The 23,813-nt window shown below is 44.3% G+C and overlaps 1 protein-coding gene across 5 annotated transcripts in view; it reads right to left on the bottom strand.

Annotated features, from left to right (window-relative positions):
* The window catches only part of NDRG3 (NDRG family member 3), a 97,097-nt gene that overhangs the window by 48,757 nt on the left and 24,527 nt on the right, over positions 1 to 23,813 (bottom strand). For 2 of the 5 annotated variants that reach the window (XM_032141828.2, XM_058432907.1), the window contains exon 3: positions 8,409 to 8,444. The exons of 1 other annotated variant lie outside the window; for it this stretch is intronic. In XM_032141828.2, the coding sequence (XP_031997719.1) occupies positions 8,409 to 8,444 (36 nt within the window). Of the gene's footprint in view, positions 1 to 1,083; positions 1,295 to 8,408; positions 8,445 to 23,813 lie in introns of those variants that run through there. 2 more of the 5 variants (XM_058432906.1, XM_058432908.1) reach the window with 2 other exon arrangements.

The following is a 23,813-nucleotide window of genomic DNA, read 5'->3' as shown; positions in this document are numbered from 1 at the left end:
TAAATTATTAAAGAGAACTAAAGGAGTTTTCAATATCTCTCATGTTTTGTTTCTTGAGAGATATAAAGAATAACGCGGGGGAGGCAGCAAGAAAAAGGGAGAGAAGGAGAAAGTGTCTGCCATATGGAGTGACACTACAGGCAAATCCAAGAAAAAGAGAGTGTCCAACAACTTGTCACCTTGACAATCTGGTTGCTGGAACCTGTCTTCTGTCAAACTCAAACCTTCAGTAGGGTCCTGCTTAAAGATTCCAGTTTGGCCACTGCTGAGAACTGAGGGAAACACCAGTTTATACTCTGGCTCTAAGCATAGCAGGACCTTGCCAAGGCCTGGTAACTGATGGTAACTGGTGGTGGTGGTGGGTGTGTGTGTGTACACACAGGAGGTGGATGGGGATGAGACAGTAAGCTGCCAGGGGAGGTCAGGAGAAGGATGGTAAAAAGGGAGATATAACAGGTGGGGTAAAAGACAATACTTTAAAAGTAGATGAGGGAGGCCGAGCATGGTGGCTCACATCTGTAAAATCCCAGCACTTTAGGAGACTGAGGCAGGCGGATCACGAGGTCAGGAATTCAAGACCAGCCTGACCAACATGGTGAAACCCGTCTCTACTAAAAATACAAAAATTAGCCAGGCGTGGAGGCACGTGCCTGTAATCCCAGCTACTCAGGAGGCTGAGGCAGGAGAATTGCTTGAACCCAGGAGGCGGAGGTTTCAGTGAGCCGAGATCACACCACTGCACTCCAGCCTGGGCGACACAGTGAGACTCAGTCTCAAAAAAAAAAAAAAAAAAAAAAGTAGATGAAGGAATAGGGCAAAGTTACTACTTTGTTGCCATTTCATAATCTGGATGATATTCAAAAGTAAAATTGGCTCCTTACAAAATTTCAACTTTTTAGGGATATCTCAGCCCTTACTATGCCATAATATGCCCTCAAGTCATGTAACAACAAAAGTATCCAAGAGTCCTAGGCCTGATCATTGCCCTATTTGGAGCAACCCCTAGTTGTCAATGTCTCAAAGTTCTTCATTTTCAAAGTATGTGAATGTAGAATAAAAAACAAAAAGAAAGGAAGCACTCACCTCCATGGTGATTGGCATGCATATTTTTCGTGACCTTGCGAATGAACAGCTTGAAAAAAACTCCATCTAAAGATGAATGTGCAGAGACCCTGGCTAAGGAGCTGATTCAATTGTCAGGCCACTGCAGGGAGTAACGTGCTGTTGCTACCTTTTTGTCTTAGTCAATTATCATCTGTTTTACAGGCTCTTTATCCAGTTATCTCATCTCCCACCCCCAGCATTCTAGAGTGTGACTACATAATGAGCCTGTGCTCAAAGAGCACAGCCTAAGGGAGCATCTGATAGGCTCTGGTCATAGATCTCTCCCATCTCTCCCAGCAGTTTCTTTGCTTTTCCTTTTCTTTCTTCTTTTTTTTGAGACAGGGGCTCGTCGTTGTCTCCCAGGCTGGAGTCCAGTGGTGTGATCATAGCTCATTGTAATCTTGAACTCCTGGGCTCAAATGATCCTCCTACCTCAGCCCCCCAAGTAGCTTGGAGCACACATGCTTGCCACCATACCCAGCTAATTTTTAATTTTTTTGCAGAGATGGGGTCTCCCTATATTGCCCAAGCTGATCTCAAACTCCTGGGCTCAAGTGATTTTCCTGCCACAGCCTCCCAAAGTGCTGGGAATATAGGCATGAGCCACCATTACCCGGCTCTCCCAGTACTTACTGATTATTTATTACCTCCAAGGCTATGCACTTCTTGAACATAATCCCTTTATTCTCCATGTTTATAAAACAACATGAAATCATAAAGGTCCTTGACATACTTCTCTATTCTGGACTGTCTCTCCCACGTAATGAAAGCTGTAGTCTTAAACACAAGGTCTTTTTAAGGTCAGGCAGGATGGCTCAGGTCTGTAATCCTAGCACTCTGGGAAGCCAAGGTGAGCGTATCACTTGAGGCAAGGAGCTCAAGACCAGTCTGAGCAACAGAGCAAGACCCCATCTCTACAAAAAAATATATATTTTTTAATTAGCCAGGCACGGTGGCATGTGCCTGTAGTGCCAGCTACTCAGGAGGCTGAAGCGGGAAGATTGCTTCAGCCCAGGAGTTCAAGGTTACTGTGAGCTATAATCACGTCACTACACCCCAGCCTGGGTGATAAAGTAAGACCCTGTATCTTTTAATTTTTTTTTTGAGATGGAGTTTCGCTCTTTTTGCCCAGGCTGGAGTGCAATGGTGTGATCTCGGCCCACCACAACCACCGCCTCCTGGGTTCAAGCAATTCTCCTGCCTCAGCCTCCTGAGGAGCTGAGATTACAGGCATGCGCCACCATGCCTGGCTAATTTTGTATTTTTTAGTAGAGACAGGGTTACTCCAAGTTGGCCAGGCTGGTTTCGAACTCCTGACCTCAGGTGATCCACCCGCCTTGGCCTCCCAAAGTGCTGGGATTACAGGCATGAGCCACTGTGCCCAGCTGAGACCCTGTATCTTTTAAAAAAAAAAAAAAAAAGCCTTTTAAGAACGTAAGAGTTTAAGATATTACCATTATTTGATAACCAACTTTCACTTTTTTCTTGATTCTGAACTAGTTTAGTTATATTTGCATGACAACATACTCTAGGAAATGTCAACTTTTTTTTTTTGAGACCGAGTCTTGCTCTGTGGCCCAGGCTGGAGTGCAGTGGCGTGATCTTGGCTCACTGCAAGCTCCGCCTCCTGGGTTCACGCCATTCTCCTGCCTCAGCCTCCCAAGCAGCAGGGACTACAGGCGCCTGCCACCATGCCGGCTAATTTTTTTGTATTTTTAGTAGAGATGGGGTTTCACTGTGTTAGCCAGGATGGTCTCGATCTCCTGACCTCATGATCCACCCACCTCAGCCTCCCAAAGTGCTGGGATGACAGGCGTGAGCCACCGCACCTGGCTCCAATATTTTTATTAGTATGAACTGTTATTGTTTCCAATAAGCAGGCTACTGTATGAGGCTTGGGTATAGTTTTTGTTATACAATATTTTTTTTGTTTGTTTTTGAGACAGAGTTTCACTCTTGTCACCCAGGCTGCAGTGCAAATGCTCAATCTCAACTCACTGCACCCTCCGCCTCCCAGGTTCAAGCCATTCTCCTGTCTCAGCCTCCCAAATAGCTGGGATTACAGGCACCTGCCACCATGCCCAGCTAATTTTTTTTTTTTTGAGATGGAGTTTCGCTCTTGTTGACCAGGCTGGAGTGCCATGGTGCAATGTCGGCTCACCTCAACCTCCACCTCTCAGGTTCAAGCAATCATCCTGCCTCAGCCTCTCAAGTAGCTGGGATTACAGGCATGCACATGCCCAGCTAATTTTGTATTTTCAGTAGAGACGGGGTTTCTCCATGTTGGTCAGGCTGGTCTTGAACTCCCGACCTCAGGTGATCTGCCCACCCCAGCCTCCCAAAGTGCAGGGATTACAGGTGTGAGCCACCATGCCTGGCCTAATTTTTGTATTTTTAGTAGAGACAGGGTTTCACCATGTTGGCCAGGCTGGTCTCGAACTCCTGATCTCAGGTGATCTACCTGCAGAATTATAAGCAATCTTTATTTTTATGCTTTTCTAAGTTTTCTAAATTTGTTTCTGATTATACACAAAATAAGTGTTATTTGTCTAAAGCAATATATCATATACACATATAAACTATAGCATCTGTTTCAACGCTCTCTCTCTCTAATATACATATATGTATACTACATGTGTATATATGTATATCATATACATGTATATTAGAGAGTGTTGGGACAGATGCTATAGTTATCTATAATATATCTATATAGTTTACATATATGTGTGTGGGTATCTATACCCACACACACATATACATATACATATATACTCAACATAGTGAGACCCTCATCTCTAAATATATATATATGTAATATCCTATCTATCTATCTATCTATCTATCTATCTATCTATCTATCTATCTATCTATCTATCTATCTATCTATCTATCTATCTATCTATCTATCTATCTATCTATCTGTGTGTAATATATAGAGAGAAAGACTGGGGTCTCACTATGTTGCCTAGGCTGGTCTCAAACTCCTGGGCTCAAGCAATCCGCTTGCCTCAGCCTCCCAAAGTGCTGGGACTACAGGCACATGCCATCATGCTCAGCTAATTATTTATTTTTTAATTTTTTGTAGAGAAGGGGGTCTCCCTATGTTGCTCAGGCTGGTCTCAAACTCCTGGGCTCACGCGATTCTCCTGCATCAGCCTCCCAAAGCTCTGGGATTACAGGCATGAGCCATAGCATCCAGCCTTTCTATTTGTATCAGAACAGAACTAAAAGTTCTATTTCACAAGGCCAGAACATGTTACTATTTTAAAGCTTTACCCAAAGTATCAAGAATTTTTGCCAGACTATTTTTAAGCCTTAATATTAAAAAGTGATTCATAATTATATTTCTAAACTCAATTTCATATCTACAATTATATATAGTATGGAAAAAAAAATCTCAAATGACATATGCCAAAATATTAACACTAGTGAAATAACAGGTGATTTTTATTTATTTACTTTTTGGTGTTTTCTCATTTATTTTGCAACAAGTATGTAATCTTTTATATTCTAATTTTTTCTCTTTTTGTCCTTTTTTTCTTTGAGATGGAATCTCACTCTGTTGCCCAGGCTGGAGTGCAGTGGCAGGATCTCAGCTCACTGCAGCCTCTGCCTTCTGGATTCAAGCAATTCTCCTGCCTCAGCCTCCTGAGTAGCTGGGATTACAGATGCAAACCACCATGCCTGGCTAATTTTTGTATTTTTAGTAGGGACGGAGTTTCACTATGTTGGCCAGGCTGGTCTCGAACTCCTGACCTTGTGAACTCCTGACCTCAGCCTCCCAAAGTGCTGGGATTACAGGCGTGAGCCACCGCACTCCACTATATTCTAATTTTCTTACTTCGGAGGAGGTGCTGAATTTGATGAAAATTAATACTTCTACACTTTGGGGCAGGAGTATACATGTACACATATACTATTTCTGGAGCTCCTCACCTTGAATTTTACTGTGACCCTCTCTCTAATGTTTTCCTTCTTGGTAAATTATATCAAATATTAACAGTAATCAAGCTCTACTGGTTCAACCTAGGATCCAAACCATAACTGGAGTTAGATCAAATTAAAAACAATCAAACTCAAACTTGACTGTCACTATTAAAAAATAACGTAACTTATTGTTTTAGAGGAAAGGAGCCATTGCCTACAGTGAATGACTGTATCAGCACTAGGCTGATTATGTTCTATATACAAAGTACCAAATAGTTATTACAAGACATGTTTGGAACTGAGATTCAGAAATCTATAACTATACTATGAGCCTGACCCTTCCAAGGTGAGTCTCATCTGTTCTTCCAAGGAACCTCAGCTTTAAGGACAATTAATTCCTTACATTTCAGCTCTGGACATGTCCAGGTGGGAAAGAATGGGCAATGGATTCATGAAGAATTGGGTTTTTCAATCCCAACCACTCAATGGCAAGTTATAAAACTTAATTCTTAATTTCCTGACTATAAAACAGAAACAAGAAAAACCATCTTGGCCAGGTGTGGTGGCTCATGCCTGTAATCCCAGCACTTTGGAAGGCCAAGGTGGGTGAATCATTTGAGGTCAGGGGTTCGAGACCAGCCTGACCAACATGGTGAAACCCTGTCTCTACTAAAAATTTTAAAAAATTAGCCAGGCGTTGGCCGCCCGGTCTGGGAAGTGAGGAGCGCCTCTGCCCGGCCGCCCCGTCTGGGATGTGGGGAGCGCCTCTGCCCGACCGCCCCGTCTGGGAGGTATACCACGGAGGCCAGAAGCAATCTGGGGGCTGGACGTGGTGGCTCACGCCTGTGGTCCCGGCACTCTGGGGGGCCGGGGCGGGTTGATCACTTCGGGCTAGGAGTTCGAGACCAGTCTGGCCAACGTGGCGAAACATATGAAAAATACAACAGACAAACCAACCAACCAACTCAGTGACAACAAAACAGGTCTATCCTGGAGTCATACTCTAATTTTTTCTATTTTCCTCCCTTTCTGATCCTTTATCCCACTTTTTCTTCCTCTTCCTTCTCCTTCTTCGTCAAATAGAGGATTGAGTTATTATCACTGATCCATATAAAGTCCCTCTCTCATTTATTTTGATTCCCACTCCCCATTTCTATTCCCCGTCTTCCCATGTGCAACCTTCCTAATATGTTTGATACGCATCTTTTTGTTTGTATGTATTTTTAGAAAATGTTTATTGTTTTTGTGTGCAAAAAAAATTAAAAAAAAAAAAAAATTAGCCAGGCGTGGTGGTGGGCTCCTGTAATCCCAGCTACTGGGAGGCTGAGGCAGAAGAATCGCTTGAATCCAGGAGGCAGAGGTTGCAGTGAGCCTGTATCATGCCACTGCACTCCAGCCTGGGCGACTGAGTGAGACTCTTGTCTCAAAAAAAAAGAAAAGAAAAAAAACCATCTTGTAATATTGCGCTAAGTATTGAAGATACTGTATGTTTAGTAGGTACCCTACAGTAGGTACTCAAATTATTATAACTGGTTTGCTTATAAATAGTTCTTTCTTCTGATGCTAATGCTTAGAGATTCCACTGTACTTAACATAAAATGCATATTTGAAAATAACTATTTGCTGGTGGGTATACAGGTTGGCTGAATACTGGAAGCAAGGACGTTACCAGTACCCTCCTTTACTGCTAGTACCCTCTGGGTCTACTTCATATCACTTCTGTTACTGCTATGGCATCTATCCCAAAAGAGGGAGGGTCAGGCTGCCCAGCTTATAAGGTTTCCATTTCCATGTACTTATTTCTTACTCCTATGTTTTCTTTTTCTTATTTATTTATTATTATTATTATTATTTTGAGACAGAGAGTCTCACGCTGTTGCTCAGGCTGAAGTGTGGTGGTGTTAGCTCACTGCAACTTCTGCCTCCCAGGTTCAAGCAATTCTCCCACCTCAGCCTCCTGAGTAGCTGGGATTACAGGCACACACCACCATGTCCAGCTAATTTTTGTATTTTTAGTAGAGATGGGGTTTCACCGCGTTGGCCAGGCTGCTCTCGAACTCTTGACCTCAGGTGATCTGCCCACCTCAGCCTCCCAAAGTGCTGAGATTACAGGCATGAGCCACTGTGCCTGGCCCTTAGTCCCATTTCTTTCAGGACCAGTCAACAGATAAAAGAGGTAGATGGAGAACTGCTGGTTCATTTTACTGATTTTCAAACTGGCAACAGAGGTGATGCAAAAGCAGACCAGGAAGAACAGTTTCATTTAGAAAACACTAATGAAGGGTTGGGCACGGTGGCTCATGCCTGTAATCCCAGCACTTTGGGAGGCCGAGGCGGGTGGATCACGAGGTCAGGAGATCGAGACCATCCTGGCTAGCACGGTGAAACCCCGTCTCTACTAAAAATACAAAAAATTAGCCGGGCGCGGTGGTGGGTGCCTGTAGTCCCAGCTACATGGGAGGCTGAGGCAGGAGAATGGCGTGAACCCGGCAGGCGGAGCTTGCAGTGAGCGGAGATCGTGCCACTGCACTCCAGCCTGGGTGACAGAGCGAGACTCCGCCTCAAAAAAAAAAAAAAAAAAAAGAAAAGAAAAACAAATGAGTCAAGTTGAATTTTGCATTTCCAAACATAAACCCAAGAGAAATCTGCATACTGTATTCATAACAATTTAGGGAAAGATTTCTTTTAGGGAAAGATTTTACTGTCACGAAATCTCTCCTCCATCTGCCCCTCTCCTATCTTCTCTGCGGTAAGGTAGCAACCCTCCATTTGCCACCTATGACAAATGAAGTTTCCAATACCACGTGAGGAAAAGAGATCTTAATCACAAAGAGACAGCTCTGTTCAGTAACCTACAATCATATAACAGGTAACTGGCAGGCAATTTCTAAACACGATAGCAAATCAGTTTTTTTTTTTTTTTTGAGATGGAGTCTTACTCTATCACCCAGGCTGGAGTGCAGTGGCATGATCTTGGCTCACTGCAACCTCTGCTTCCTGAGTTCAAGTGATTCTCCTGCCTTAGCCTCCTGAGTAGCTGGGATTACAAGCATGCACCACCACGCTTGGCTAATTTTTGTATTTTTAGTAGGATAAGGTTTCACCATGTTGGCCGGTATGGTCTCAAACTCCTGACCTCAAGTGATCTGTCTGCCTCGGCCTCTCAAAGTGCTGGAATTATAGGTATGAGCCCCCATGCCCATGGCCAACAATTGCAAATCATTTTAAGTGAACTTGATCCAATGACCAAACGAACATTAAGGACTCATTATTAGCTATAATGAGAGATCCACTTCTACAAGACCACCACCACCGGAAAGGAAACACTGCAGAGATCCTGTACAGAGCCTCCTTCTTGCTTGTACAGTCCTTACCTGACAGTCAAAGTCCTGGAAGTTTCTTGTACCATTCTGTCAACAGAAGACAGAAAACACAGTCAGTTTCCCCACATGGTTTCCCCACATGTGCAGCAAATTCAGTTCACAGTGAAAGCAGTGCATGTGCAGCCTCTTGGTTGCCATAAAACTGAAATAGTTCTCATCAGAAGGTTTCAGAGGCAGAGTGGGTTATGAACATGTGTTAATAAAGGCTAAATCTTCAGAGGTGAGATTATGCTTTAGTGGGCTTATGAGAAGATAAAGGGAAGGGGCCCAGTTTTCTTGCAAGCTTGTAACTTCTTGCCTTCCTACCTAAGGAGAGCAGTGAGAATTTGTAGGAAGAGGGTAAAACATGGATCACAGTCTGGAAGCACACCTTGAATACACAAGGGAAGTACCTGGAAGGAAAGGAGTTGGAGACCAAAGCTGAGAAGGGTGAAGGAGAACAGGTGCAGAACCAGGAATTAAAGAAAGGATCAGGAAGAGGACAAAGATATGGATGGATCAGAAATGGAAGCCTTGAAATCTAACAGAGAAGAAAGGCAGTGTTACTAAAGAAGGGAAAGAAAGACAAAACTAGGCCGGGCGCGGTGGCTCACGCTTGTAATCCCAGCACTTTGGGAGGCTGAGGCGGGCGGATCACGAGGTCAGGAGATCGAGATCACAGTGAAACCCCGTCTCTACTAAAAATACAAAAAATTAGCCGGGCATAGTGGTGGGTGCCTGTAGTCCCAGCTAGTCGGAGAGGCTGAGGCAGGAGAATGGCGTGAACCCGGGAGACAGAGCTTGCAGTGAGCCGAGATCGTGCCACTGCACTCTAGCCTGGGCGACAGAGCAAGACTCCGTCTCAAAAAAAAAAAAAAAAAAAAAAGAAAGACAAAACAAGGTTCTTAATACACTGGCCTATCTGTTGCATCCTAATTGCTGATAGGGAAAAAGGACAAGTCATTGAATCATTTAAAAAGTCAAACATAGTCAAAAAATCGACAGAGAATTCACCGAGCTTCCAAAAAGGGATTATATTATAATAATGACTGATTGAGGGAAAAAAAATCAATGGCAATAATTCAGAAGCATTTTTCCAGCATTCCAGATGCCAGAATTGCAAGTCGTAAGAGTATAAAAAAGGGGCTGAGTGCGGTGGCTCACGCCTGTAATCCCAGTATTTTGGGAGGCTGAGGCAGGCAGATCACCTGAGGTCAGGAGTTTGTGGGCAGCCTGGCCAACATGGTGAAACCCAGTCTCTACTAAAAATACAAAAATTAGCCGGGTGTTGTGGTGTGCGCCTGTAATTCCAGCTACTTGGGAGGCCAAGGCAGGAGAATTGCTTGAAACTGGGAGGCAGAGGTTGCAGTGAGCTGAGATCGCATCACTGCACTCCAGCCTGGGCAACAGAGTGAGACTCCATTTCAAAAAAAGGAAAAAAAAAAGGTAACAAGTGATGTATTTGGGAATAAAAGAAAACTTCTACTTGATTTTTCACAAAGTGTAACCCCCTTCCTGAAAAAAGTCTCCCATTATGTAGAAACTAATTTATCACGACTATTTATTCTGTCTCTACAATGACTTCCAGAAGGTTCCTAACAGCTTCCCAAAAGCTGCCCCACCAGAGATATTCCAGATATCTGATCCCTAAAAAATACTGAGTAGTCCCATCTCCCTTCAAGATGATCCTCCTAGGAATAGCTCTTCAGCGCCAGGCACGGTGGCTTATGCCTGTAATCCCAGCACTTTGGGAGGCTGAGGCAAGTGGATCACCCAAGGTCAGGAGTTTGAGACCAGCCTGGCCAACATAGTGAAACCTCATCTCTACTAAAAAACTACAAAAATTAGCCAGGCACGGAGGCGCCTGTAATCGCAGCTACTTGAGAGGCTGAGGCAAGAGAATCACTTGAACCCAGGAGGCAGAGGTTGCGGTGAGCCGATATTGAGCCATTGCGTGTCAGCTTGGGTGTCAGAGCGAGACTCCATCTCAAAAAAAAAATAAATAAATAAATAAAAAAATAAATAGTTCTTTGGGATTCCAACTACACTGCTGGCTGGACAAAAGAGAGGTTAAAAAGCACAGCCCAAGCCAGGCGTGGTGGCTCACACCTGTAATCCCAGCACTGCCCTTTGGGAGGCCAAGGCGGGCAGATCACCTGAGGCTGGGAGTATGAGACCAGCCTGACCAACATGGAGAAACCCCATCTCTACTAAAAATACAAAATAAGCCAGGTGTGGTGGTGCATGCCTGTAATCCCAGCTACTCGGGAGGCTGAGGCAGGAGAATTGCTTGAACCGGGGAGGCGGAGGTTACAGTGAGCTGAGATCATTCCATTGCACTCCAGCCTGGGCAACAAGAGTGAAACTCTGTCTCAAAAAAATTTTTTTAAAAATTAATAAATAAATAAATCACAGCCCAGTGTGGTATAAACACCCAAAGAAACAAACTATCCACTCCATAAGAGGGACTGTCGCTGGGCGCGGTGGCTCACGCCTGTAATCCCAGCACTTTGGGAGGCCGAGGCGGGTGGATCACGAGGTCAGGAGATCGAGACCATCCTGGCTAACACAGTGAAACCCCGTCTCTACTAAAAAAAAAAAAAAAAAAAGAGGGACTATCTAGAGCTGCACTATCCAGTACGGTAGCCATATGTACAATTTAAGTTTAAATTCAATAAAATAAAATCTCAGTTTCTCAGTTACATTAGCCATATCTCAAGTGCTCATACTCTTGGGCAATACAGACACAGAACATTTCCATGACTGCAGCAAGTTCTACTGGACAGCACTGATCTGGAAGCCAAAAGCTTCTGAAGAAATAAGGTTATGAAAGAGCAGCCCTTGACTTTCTAAAGGTGGCAGTAAAGTCACAACACATTACCAATCATAGAGAGACTGCAGATGCCACTGAGAATGGGCAAGAGAATGGTAGAGACAGTAAAGTATTATTCCTAACACGAAACCGAATTCACAAAAAGTCTGATACGGTCACAGTATGGAAAGACAACTAAGATACTGTGCAGATGGGACTGGGCAGCACATTTCCAAGGAATGCTGCTATTGATTAAAAGGAGCATAATATTCCACGGCTCCTACTAGCCCTAAGAAATGTCTGAGGACTTCTTCAGAGAAATTATTGTGTTTAATTTACAGATAGACTATGAGAAGCAAAAGAAAGGGTCCTCTCATGGATTAGGATAGATGGTTTTTGTAGGACATAAATGGCCAGCCAGTGAGTTTCTGGTTCCTGATTCAACTTGTACCTTCCTCCAAATATAGCACAGGGCCTGGTATAAATCAGGTGCTTGATACAGATTTATAAAACAAATAAGCCAATATAAAAAAATTAAATGTTGAGGAAATTCTGTTAAAATTTTGGGTTAAAAAAAAAAACAACAACTTCTACTGCATTGCAGCTTAAGATATGTATGGTTAGTAAGAGGGAAAAGAAAGTAGGATACAAAATAGTCTTTACAGTTTGACCTTGGCTACATTAAAATATGCATTAAAAAAGACTAAAAGGCCGGGCACAGTGGCTCATGCCCATAATCCTATCACTTTGGGAGGCTGAGGTAGGCAGATCACTTGAGCTCAGGAGTTCAAGACCAGCCTAGGCAACATGGTGAAATCCCATCTCTACAAAAAGTGCAAAAAAAATTAGCCGAGCGTGGTAGTGCATGCTTATAGTCCCAGCTACTTGAGGGGCTAAGGTGGGAGGATCACTTGAGCCTGGAAGGTTGAGGCTGCAGTGAGCCGAGATTGCACCACTGCACTCCAGCCTGGGTGCAAAGTGAGATCCTGTCTCATAAATAAATAAACAAATAAAAGACAAAAACATTAACAATAGCAGCTGCTTCTGCAGGGAGAGGTGATGGGTGATTATAATTTTCTTCATATTATGTACAATGAGCATGTACTTCCCTTTCTGAAATTAGAAAACTAGAAAAAAAGGGTCTAGAAAACCCTAAAAAAATACCCAATTTAGTATTTTGTAATATAAGATTTGAAGGGCCAGGTGTATTGGCACATGCCTGTAATCCCAGCACTTTGGAAAGCCAAGACAGATAGATCGTGAGGTCAGGAGTTCAAGATCAGATTGGCCAATATGGTGAAACCCTGTCTCTACTAAAAATACAAAAATTAGCTGGGCATGGTGGCACGTGCCTGTAATCCCAGCTACTCGGAAGGCTGAGGCAGGAGAACTGCTAGAACCGGGACCCCGGCAGCGGAGGTTGCAGTGAGCTGAGATCGTGCCACTGCACTCCAGCCTGGGCTATAGAGTGAGACTCCGTCTCAAAAAAAAAAAAAAAAAAAAAAAAAAAATTAGGCATGGTAGAGCGTGCCTGTAGGTCCCATCTACTCGGGAGGCTGAGGCAGGAGAATCACTTGAACCTGGGAGGTGGAGGTTGCAGTGAGCTAAGACGGTGTCACTGCACTCCAGCCTGGGCAACAGAGCAAGACTCCATCTCAAAAAAATAAATAAATAAGGGCCGGGCGCAGTGGCTCACCCCTATAATCCCAGCACTTTGGGAGGCCGGGGCGGGTGGATCACGAGGTCAGGAGACCAAGACCATCCTGTGTAACACGGTGAAACCCTGTCTCTACTAAAAAAAAAAAAAAAAAAAAGAAAAAAAAAAATTAGCCGGGCGTGGTGGCAGGCGCCTGTAGTTCCAGCTACTCTCGAAGCTGAGGCAGGAGAATGGTGTGAACCTGGGAGGCGGAGCTTGCAGTAAGCAGAGATGATGCCACTGCACTCCAGCCTGGGCGAGAGTGCGAGACTCTGTCCCCCCCCCAAAAAATAATAATAATAATAAAAATAAATAAATACAAAGATGTAAAGATTGACCTAACCTTTTAAGGAATGATTTATAATGATGCCTAAACAGACCATATTAGGGCTTCAATCTAACAGAATTCCCAGAGGTTCCTTTAGCGATTATTTTAAGATTAGAAAAAATCACTCTAGATTGAATTAAAATCTCATAGAATATAGAGCCACAAATTCTGATGAGCTCTTTGGGAAGCAGCTGTCATTGTATCCATGAATTCTCCTTTCTTACAATGATGTGACCATGACCATGAGGCATTCTGTAAAGTCCTCGGTCCCTGACATGAGCACAAAGGGGCATGCCAAAAGCAGAAAGGCAATGCCCTCAAGAACCTCAAGCTGGCCGGGCGCGGTGGCTCACGCTTGTAATCCCAGCACTTTGGGAGGCCGAGGCGGGCGGATCACGAGGTCAGAAGATCGGGACCACGGTGAAACCCCGTCTCTACTAAAAATACAAAAAATTAGCCGGGCGTGGTGGCGGGCGCCTGTAGTCCCAGCTACTCGGAGAGGCTGAGGCAGGAGAATGGTGTGAACCCGGGAGGCGGAGCTTGCAGTGAGCCGAGATTGCGCCACTGCACTCCAGCCTGGGTGACAGAGCAAGACTCCGTCTCAAAAAAAAAAAAAGAACCTCAAGCTATGACTTATTTGTTGAGTACCGAGCAAAAAACAACTCTGTGTTCTCAATCCCATGTTCATAGCTATACTCCCAGATAAAAGGTACCAATAACTGAGCAAAGACTATCTAGCACTTGTTTTCCTGGCTGTTTTTTTGAGACAGAGTCTCGCTCTGTCGCCCAGGCTGGAGTTGTAGTGACATGATCTTGGCTCACTGCAAGCTCCGCCTCCTGGGTTCCCGCCATTCTCCTGCCTCAGCCTCCCGAGTAGCTGGGACTACAGGCACCCGCCACCGCGCCCGGCTAATTTTTTGTATTTTTAGTAGAGACAGGGTTTCACCGTGTTAGCCAGGATGGTCTCAATTTCCTGACCTCGTGATCTGCCCGCCTGGGTCTCCAAAGTGCTGGGATTACAGGGGATTACAGGCGTGAGCCACCGCACCTGGTCGTTTTTTTTTTTTTGAGAGATATCCCAGACCCTCTTGGAGAATGGCTTCTAGCTTCATGAGTAATCACCCTGGAAAATGGGAATGACTGGGTCTATTTGACAGAAATTGGCTCCAGAGTTTCTGAATGGGGATCATTAGCTGGTTCTTGACTCAACTGTGGTTAACTGAGGCCATATTATTTATTCTCTGTACTCATTAAAAGTTCAATACTACTCATTGGGGGCATTCTAAAAGGCTGAGTACCTTCTGGGGCCCTTCCCTAGAGACTTGTTTCTTTTTCTTTTTCTTTTTCTTTTTTTTTCCTGAGATAGGGTCTCGCTCTGTCAGCCAGCCTGGAATGCAGTCGCATGATCACAACTCACTGCAGCACTGACCTCCCAGGCTCAAGCGATCCTCCTGCTTCAGCCACTTGAGTAGCTGGGACTACAGGCATGTGCCACCATGCCTGACTATATATATATATATTTTTTTTTTTTGAGATGGAGTCTTGATCTGCTGCCCAGGCTGGAGTGCAGTGGCATAATCTCCATTCACTGCAACCTCCGCCTGCCGGGTTCCATCGATTCTCCTGCCTCAGCCTCCAGAGTAGCTGGGATTACAGGCACATGCCACCATAACTGGCTAATTTTTGTATTTTTAATAGGGACGGGGATTCACCATGTTGCCCAGGGTGGTCTCCAACTTCTGGGCTCAAGCAATCTGCCCACCTTGGCCTCCCAAAGTGTTGAGATTATAGGTGTGAGCCACTGCACCTGCCCTGTTTCTTTTTCTTTCTGAGACAGTCTTGCTTTGTCACCCAGGCTGGAGTTGCAGTGGCATGATCATAGCTCAGTGCGGCCCTGACCTCTGGGCTCAAGCAATCCTCCTGCCTCAGTTTGTTTGTCTCTGATGTTCACAGTATATGGTTCCACTCTAACAAAACTTCTAGAAATTTCAGGCTATGGATGCTTTATTTTTTCTGTCCATTTCAAAGATGCCATTAATTCCATATTCAGAGAAATTCTTACACTAAGCAGATTTAAGCAGCAGAAAGGGATTCAAGGAAAAAATTAAAACAACAGAATAATTTGAAGAGGAAAAAAATCAAGGAAAGCCATTAATTATTACTGAAAGTTGCAGTCAAAGAAGAAGCCAGCTAAGAGGAATGTTTTCTGATGGAGCTTAGTGGCCATATGTAGAAGGTAAATAAAGCAACCCAAGAAGGTAAATTAAAGCAAGTAAGCCTCACAGTTACAAGCTTAGAGAATAAGCAAAAAGAAACCAGGAACAGGTTAATGATTAAAGTGAATTATGAAAAAAAAGGGGGTGTGAAAAGCAGAAATGTTTCAAAAACAAGTCATTGCTAGGGAGAAGAGAGATGTAGTTTCCTAACATGAGATCTGGTCAAAAGGCATAAATAGTTTCAAGAGACAGAAGCAACAGACATAATGTAAAGAAAGATGAGATAGATGAAAGATAAGATAGATAAGACCTTAGACCAACTATCAATAGAAAGAGATTTCGGGTGAATTTACCTGTTCTGTGAATTTAAAGGAAAGGTCTGTGTCTGATTCACCATTCTATTCCTGGTCCTGACACTTAATGAGTGCAATAAACATCATTTTGTAGAGGTTATGAACCTCTCAAAATAGAGATACTTGATTTGAGGAAGAAACGAATACCAAAGAGGAAAGGTTACATGTAATTGACATGCTAGGGACTAAAGTGGAGAAAATGAGTTGGTGCAATAGTAAAAGCTTTTAGAAATAAGCCGATAAAAAACTGTTAAAGAGAATAAAATATGACTTTGTATTAAAAAGCCATACACAAAAAAGATAATCCTTCCCAACAAAAAGTGGAAACAAAGATGGGGGATTGTACAAGCAAGAAGAGTTACATATGCTCAGAAAATACTCAGTTTTTCTTTAATAATAAAGATTCATGTAATCAACCAGTATAATAAATCAGTGTATTAAAATCATCAGCAGGGCCATGCGCGGTGGCTCACGCCTGTAATCCCAGCACTTTGAGAGGCGGAGGCAGGTGGATCATGAGATCAGGAGTTCGAGACCAGCCTGCCAAGAGACCAGCCTGGCCAAGATGGTGAAACCCCATCTCTACTAAAAATACAAAAATTAGCAGAGCGTGGTGGCGGGCACCTATAATCCCAGCTACTCGGGAGGCTGAGGTAGGAGAATTGCTTGAACCCGGGAGGCAGAGGTTGCAGTGAGCCGAGATCACATCATTGCACTCCAGCCTGGGTGACAGAGCAAGACTCCAACTCAAAAAAAAAAAAAAAATCATCGGCAAATCATTTTCTTTTTTTTTCTTTTTTTTCTTTTTTTAGACGGAGTTTCGCTCTTGTTGCCCAGGCTGGAGTGCAATAGTGTGATCTCGACTCAGAGCAACCTCCGCCTCCCGGGTTCAAGCCATTCTCCTGCCTCAGCCTCCAGAGTAGCTGTGGCATGTGCCATCATGCCTGGCTAATTTGTTGTTGTTGTTGTTGTTGTTTGTTTGTTTGTTTTGAGACAGAGTCTTGCTCTGTCGCCCAGGCTGGAGTGCAGTGGTGCAATCTCGGCTCATTGCAAGCTCCACCTCCCAGGTTCACGCCATTCTCCTGCCTCAGCCTCCCAAGTAGCTGGGAGTACAGGCGCGTGCCACCATGCCTGGCTAATTTTTTATTTTTAGTAGAGACGGGGTTTCTCCATGTTGGTAAGGCTGGTCTCGAACTCCCAACCTCAGTTGATCCGCCTGCCTCGGCCTCCCAAAGTGCTGGGATTACAGGCGTGAGCCACCGTGCTAGGCCCAGCAAATCGTTTTCAAGTAGAAATCTGTTCAAACTGATAATCCAGGGATAAGAATGAAAATCCTATATATGTGTGCATATATATATATATATATATTTAAGTATCTATAGCAATCATTATCTTCAAAATATACTAAAAAACAGACTTCATAAAGAAATTTATAAAGAGGTTGGATACTTGGATAAAACTATCTACAATCAGATAATCCTCTGCAGATTGCTGAAAAAGTACAATTTCCACTCTAAAAATCCCATGGGCACTCTGCTAAGGTGTGGCTAAGATGTGGATCTCCTGCCTCCTGTAACTGGTTGAGGGTCATCTGGTCTCTAACGGTGGCATCACTACCTGCTTCGGAACCCATTTCCTGCTGCAGTCCCGTCTAGAGCACTTCTGACAACAGATGTAACAATCATGTCTTAGTACATTAAGGGACACCCACTCTAGTCCACACTAGATGTAGCACTTCATGAATATTCTTTGATGAAAATGTCAATAAATCTATTTTTAATTACAGCTGCTTTTTCTTTTCTCTCTCTCCCCCTAGGTTTTTTTTGTTTGTTTGTTTGTTTTTTAAACAACCTTGGAGCTGGGTGCGGTAGCTCATGCCTATAATACCAGCACTTTGGGAGGCCGAGGCAGGAAGATTGCTTGAGCTCAGGAGTTTGAGATCAGCGTGGGCAACATAGTGAGACCTCTTCTCTACAAATAATTTAAAAATTGGCCGGGCATGGTGGCGCACACCTGTGGTCCCACAGGTGTGGCTAAGGTAGCCTCCCAAGTAGGTGGGACTTGCTTGAACCCAGGTGGTAGAGACTGCAGCAAGCCATGGCCATGCCACTGTACTCCAACCTGGATGACAGAGACCCTGTCTCAAAAAAAAAAAAGATCCTGGGGCCAGGCACAGTGGCTCATGCCTGTAATCCCAGCACTTTGGGAGGCCGAGATGGGTGGATGGCTTGAGCCCCAGAGTTTCAACATGGCAAAGCTCCGTCTCTAAAAAAATAACAAAACTTAGCCAGGCATGGTGGCAAGAGCTACTCAGGAGGCTGAGGCAGGAGGATCGCTTGAGCCCAGGAGGCTGCAATAAGCCATGATTGTGCCACTGCACTCCAGCCTGGGCAACAGAGCAAGCCCTTGGCACAAATGCTTTGGCTGTCTATGTTGTCCTGGAGGTTACAAAATGTTGTTCCCAGGGTTCTCCCTCCTCTAGTTCTAACACCCTCCTCCCTCCTCTGCTTACATGTTGTGACTAGTAGAAAAGGAAAACTTAAACTGCAGTAAGATTTACCTCACTTTCAGGTGGGTGCAGTGGCTCATGCCTGTAATCCCGGCACTTTGGGAGGCCGAGGCAGACGGATCACTTGAGGTCAGGAGTTCAAGACCAGCCTGGCCAACATGGCAAAACCCCGTCTCTAGTAAAAATACAAAAACTAGCTGGACATGGTGGCAGGTACCTATAATCCCACCTACTTGGGAGGCTGAGGCAAGAGAATCACTTGAACCCGGGACGCGGAGGTTGCAGTGAGCCGAGATCATGCCACTGTACTCCAGCCTGGGCAACAGAGCAAGACTCCATCTAAAAAAAAAAAAAAAGATTTACCTCACCTTCTACTGTAACAACCAAAACAAAGTATATAACTTTTTTCTGTTCTCTCTACTAAACATTTATTCCCCTTACTGCTATTTCCTCAATTCTTCAGAAGCCAAGTGTGGCCTTCTACTTGTTTTCTCAAGCCTCACCTCTGGCTTTCACAGGGTTTGGTAGTATCTGAACCATAGCAGGTAGAAGAAGGCAGGGAAAATGAAGCAAAACAGTCTACTCTCCTGTTTACTACAAGGTCTTTTGGGTGAGGAGCCTGGAACAACCAGGTACAAGAGGCAGTAGATGGTGGGAAGAACCCTAGACCCCCAGGTCCATGTCAAAGTCAAAAGATGTAGGTTCTAGCCTGGCTTCACCAACTTAACAGACACTAGCTCTGAACAAGTCACATAACCTCTCAGTGTTATCTGTAAAATAGAGTTAAAATATCTTCAACTACTTACTTTACAAGAGACTGGAAGATTAAAATAAGATATTATTCGTGAAAGTGCTCTGAAAATAGTTAAATGCTATTTTAAAAATCATTTCATATGCCCGTGCAATTTCTGCCCCGCAAAACAAAGTACTGGTTGTTGCTTCTTTTCATCACTGGAGCCAAAACAAGTATGGCAAAATTATCCACTTCTTGACAATTCTGAGCCATAGACAAAATTACAGGCATACTAAAATAAAATGGGAAAAGTACCAACAAATGACAGGAGACAACATAAGCCTTGCTCAAAGCTATATTGAGAATGCCTCCTTACAAGTCATCTCAGGACAAATTTCACGGTAAAAGGTTGGTTCTAGTCTTCCTTTAGCTTCCTGAAGCCTAGAGGATGCAGCAATGTCTTCAGTATATTTATGAGGATAATGGACAGAGGGATAAGGTGAAATACTACACATTTTTAGGCTTCTCCTTAAAGAGACAGGGTAAGCCACAAAGGTGATGCCAAAACATCTATAGGATTAACACAGTGGAAACGGCTCAGGTTTTAAGAGTAGCAAAGACTTCGGTTTCTGTCTGGCTTTGCCACTTCTTTACTGGGCAAACCAGCCTTTCATTCGGATTTTTAATCTGTGAAGTAGGAATAATACTATCTATCTCAAAGGGATATTCTGAGAATTAGAGAGAATGTATGTAAAGCACTTGGCACGTAAGAGATAATAAATCATAGCAGGACAGGCAAAAACAACAATAAAACCCTCAAGCCATCTACTTCTATGCAAATCTGGAGGCTTTTCCTCTACACCGGTGGTTCTCAACCAAGGAAATTTTGCCTCCCAGGGACATCTGGCAATGTCTGGAGACATTTTTGGTTGTCACCACTGGGGAGTGCTATTAGCATCTAGTGGGTAGAGGCCAAAGATGCTGCTAAACATTCTACAACGCACAGAGCAGTGTTCCACAACAAACAATTATCCAACCCAAAACATCAACAGTGAGAAATCCTGCCATACAGCAGGCAATCTTTGATATTCAATAGGAGTAAGCTACTTCACCTTTCCTAGCCTTCGTTTACTCACTGGCAATGTGGAAATAAATGTATCTGTGCTCCCTTCCTCATCAAGCTATTGGGAGGTTCAAATGAAGTAATGGATGAGAGGCATTATTATCATTATACCTTTTACTACATATACAAAACCATCCACTTGCTGTGCAAAGACAGAAGCATTCACATACTGGGGAGGGGGAGAGGGAGGCTAACGGGGTGGAAGTCTTTGTTTGGAGGTGCCATGATCTAAAGAGGGCCTCTTGCCTATCTACCTGCTTGGCGAGAGCCAAGAGAGTTCTCATGAACAGTGATGGCACAGGCGCACTTACGTCTCAGGGAGAGAGAGGAGTAAGGTGGAATGTGGGAAGTGGGTAGGAACAGCATAGGCCTATCAAAGAGGAGCAGATAGATGTTAGGAAGTGAGATACTGCTTTGTGTCTTAGTCTACTCGGGCTATCATAACAAAATAACATAGACTTGATGGCTTAAAACAACAGAAATTTATTTTCTCACAGTTCTGAAGTCTGCAAAGTTCAAGATTAAGGTTCTAGAAGGGTTCAGTTTCTCATGATGAATCTCCTCCTCGTTTGTGGACAGCTGCCTTCTTGCTGTGTCCCCATATGGCAGGGGAAGGGAGAGAGAAAGACAGCCTCTTTCTCTATTTATTTATTTTTTGAGACAGGGTCTCACTCTGTTGCCCAGGCTGGAGTGCAGTGGCACGATCACAGCTCACTGCAGCATCAACCTCCCAGGCTCAAGTGATCCTCACAGCTCAGCCTCCCAAGTAGCTGGGACTACAGGCATCTGCCACCACACCTGGATAATTTTTTTAATTTTTTGGTAGACAGGATCTCCCTTTGTTGCCCAGGCTGGTCTTGAACTTCTGGCTTCAGGTGATCCTCCCGCATCAGCCTCCCAAAGTGCTGGGATTATAGGTGTGAGCCTGGTTATAGGTGTGTGCCTGGCTCAGATTTTATTTCCTTCCTCCTCTCCTAGGCACAACATTTTTGGCACAGCCCTTCACATACACACATAAACAAATGGTACTTAAAGGAGAGAGTTTTCTGGAAATATGAGGGGAAGCAGCAGGAGAAACCAAATGGAGGTTAAAAAGCGTGCAGTGGCTGGGCACGGAGGTTCACGCCTGTAATCCCAGCACTTTGAGAGGCCGAGGCGGGTGGATCAAGAGGTCAAGAGATCAAGACCATCCTGGCCAACATGGTGAAACCCCAACTCTAGTCAAAATACAAAAATTAGCTGGGCGTGGTGGTGCACACCTGTAGTCCCAGCTACTTGGGAGGCTGAAGCATGAGAATCGCTTGAACCCCGGAGGCAGAGGTTGCAGTGAGCCAAGATCACACCACTGCACTCCAGTCTGGTGACAGACCAAGACTCCGTCTCAAAAAAAAAAAAAAAAAAAAGAAAAAGCCTGCAGCTTGCCAAGGGAGAGAGAAGTCTGGTCAAAGATAAAAGAAGGGGTGGGAGTGGGAATGGAGAGGTCACAGGGATGAATATGGGGGTGGCAGGATTCAAAAGCAAATTAGTAAGCACAAAATAAGTCAGCAGCTCCAGAGGCTGCAGGTGAAGGGCCTTGCCTTGGGCAGATAAAAATAATAAGCAACAGATCATCTCCTGGTGTCACCCGCACACCCCCTCCCCACCCCTCCACCCATCCATCTTTATCCTCACACTCCGTCAACACTCCCTCAGGAAAGGATGGCATGGCCTCACTCACACAAAGCTACAAGAGTATTTGAATAGGGGACAATGACAATAAACCAAAAGAATAGAGTGGAAAAGAAGGAATTTCAAGCAGCTGGGCATGGTGGTTCATGCCTGTAATCCCAGCACTTTAGGAGGCCAAGGCAGGTAGATCACAAGGTCAGGAGTTTGAGACCAGCCTGACCAACATGGTGAAACCCTGTCTCTACTAAAAATACAAAAATTAGCCAGGTGCACGCCTGTAATCCCAGCCACTCAGGAGGCTGAGGCAGGAGAATCACTTGAAACCGGGAGGCGAAGCTTGCGGTGAGCCAAGATTGCACCATTGCACTCCAGCCTAGGTGACAGAGTGATACTCTGTCTCAAAAATAAAAAAAAGAAAAAGAAGGAATTTTCAGGCACATTTACCGAACAATGAACAAGAGAGAAAACAAAATTTTCTTTTCCTTTTTTGAGGCAGAGTTTTGCTCTGTCGCCCAGGCTGGAGTATGGTGGCATGATCTCAGCTCACTGCAACCTCTGCCTTCTGGGTTCAAGTGATTCTCCTGCCTCAGCCTCCCGAGCAGCTGAGACTACAGGCCTGCATCACCACGCCCAGCTAATTTTTGTATTTTTAGTAGAGATGGAATTTCACCATGTTGGCGAGGCTGGTCTCAAACTCCTGACCTCAAGTGATCCGTCAGCCTTGGCCTCCCAAAGTGCTGGGATTACAGGCATGAGCCACTGCACCTGGCTAAAACCTTTCTTTTGGTAAATCATATCACACCAGCATCTAATGGTCATCAACTGTGCTGCTCATCTGCTCCTTGTGTAGTTTTCTGACACTAACCTGAAAATGTGGTATATTACTGACATCCAGTCCTCCCTGATGAAAACTGTGATACTGACAGAAAGACCACATCACAGACTTGGCAAACTTTAGGGAGAACATTGCAGCCTATGTACATCACCAGCCATGGATGGTAAATTTTCCTTATTGAAACTGAAAGTTAAGACACTTCGATTCTGAGTCAAACTCCACCCTCGTACATCCTTTTTCTTTTCTTTTCTTTTCTTTTTTTTTTTTTTGATTCAGTCTCACTGAGTCACCAAGACTGGGGTACAGTGGTGCGATCTTGGCTCACTGCAACCTCCGCCTCCTGGGTTCTAGCAATTCTCCCACCTCAGCCTCCCGAGTAGTTGGGATTACAGGTGTGTGCCACCACACCTAGCTAATTTTTCTATTTATAGTAGAGACAAGGTTTCACCTTGTTGTCCAGGCTGGTCTCTAACTCCTGACCTCAAGTGATCCACCTGCCTTGGCCTCCCAAAGTGCTGGGATTACAGGCGTGAGCCACTGCGCCCAGCCCCACCCTCTACTTTCTGCTTAACATTGCCACATTATTTTTTCCCTTAGCATCTCTATCTGTAAAATACAAAAATCTCAAAGAAAACTTAATTGAATGTGGCTCATGGAAACAAAAGTAGGAAGAAATAAAAGGGGGAAACATCAAAAAGATGCTTAAGAAATAGGTTTTTTGGCCTGGCATGGTGGCTCACACCTGTAATCCCAGTACTTTGGGAGGCCGTGGCGGGCAGATCACGAGGTCAGGAGATTGAGACCATCCTGGCCAACATGATGAAACCCTGTCTCTACTAAAAATACAAAAATTAGCTGGGCGTGGTGACGCGTGCCTGTAATCCTAGCTACTTGGGAGGCTGAGGTAAGAGAATTGCTTGAACCAGAGAGTCAGAGGTTGCAGCGAGCCGAGACTGCACCACTGCACTCCAGCCTGGCGACAGAGTGAGACATCGTCTCAAAAAAAAAAAAGAAATAGATTTTTTAAAGTATTCCTTTCATTGAAAGTCAAGCTAAATATGTTTTAAGTTACTATTTAGAAGATACGGAAAATGAAATACTATCAGAAGAAAAGGGTTGTCCATATTTTAGTGAAAACAGAAAA

The sequence above is a fragment of the Hylobates moloch genome, unplaced genomic scaffold (assembly GCF_009828535.3).
Source record: "Hylobates moloch isolate HMO894 unplaced genomic scaffold, HMol_V3 SCAFFOLD_21, whole genome shotgun sequence".
In the NCBI taxonomy this organism is placed as follows: domain Eukaryota; kingdom Metazoa; phylum Chordata; class Mammalia; order Primates; family Hylobatidae; genus Hylobates; species Hylobates moloch.
Note: the sequence above shows the minus strand (reverse complement) of the source record. Positions and strands in the feature narration are given on the sequence as shown.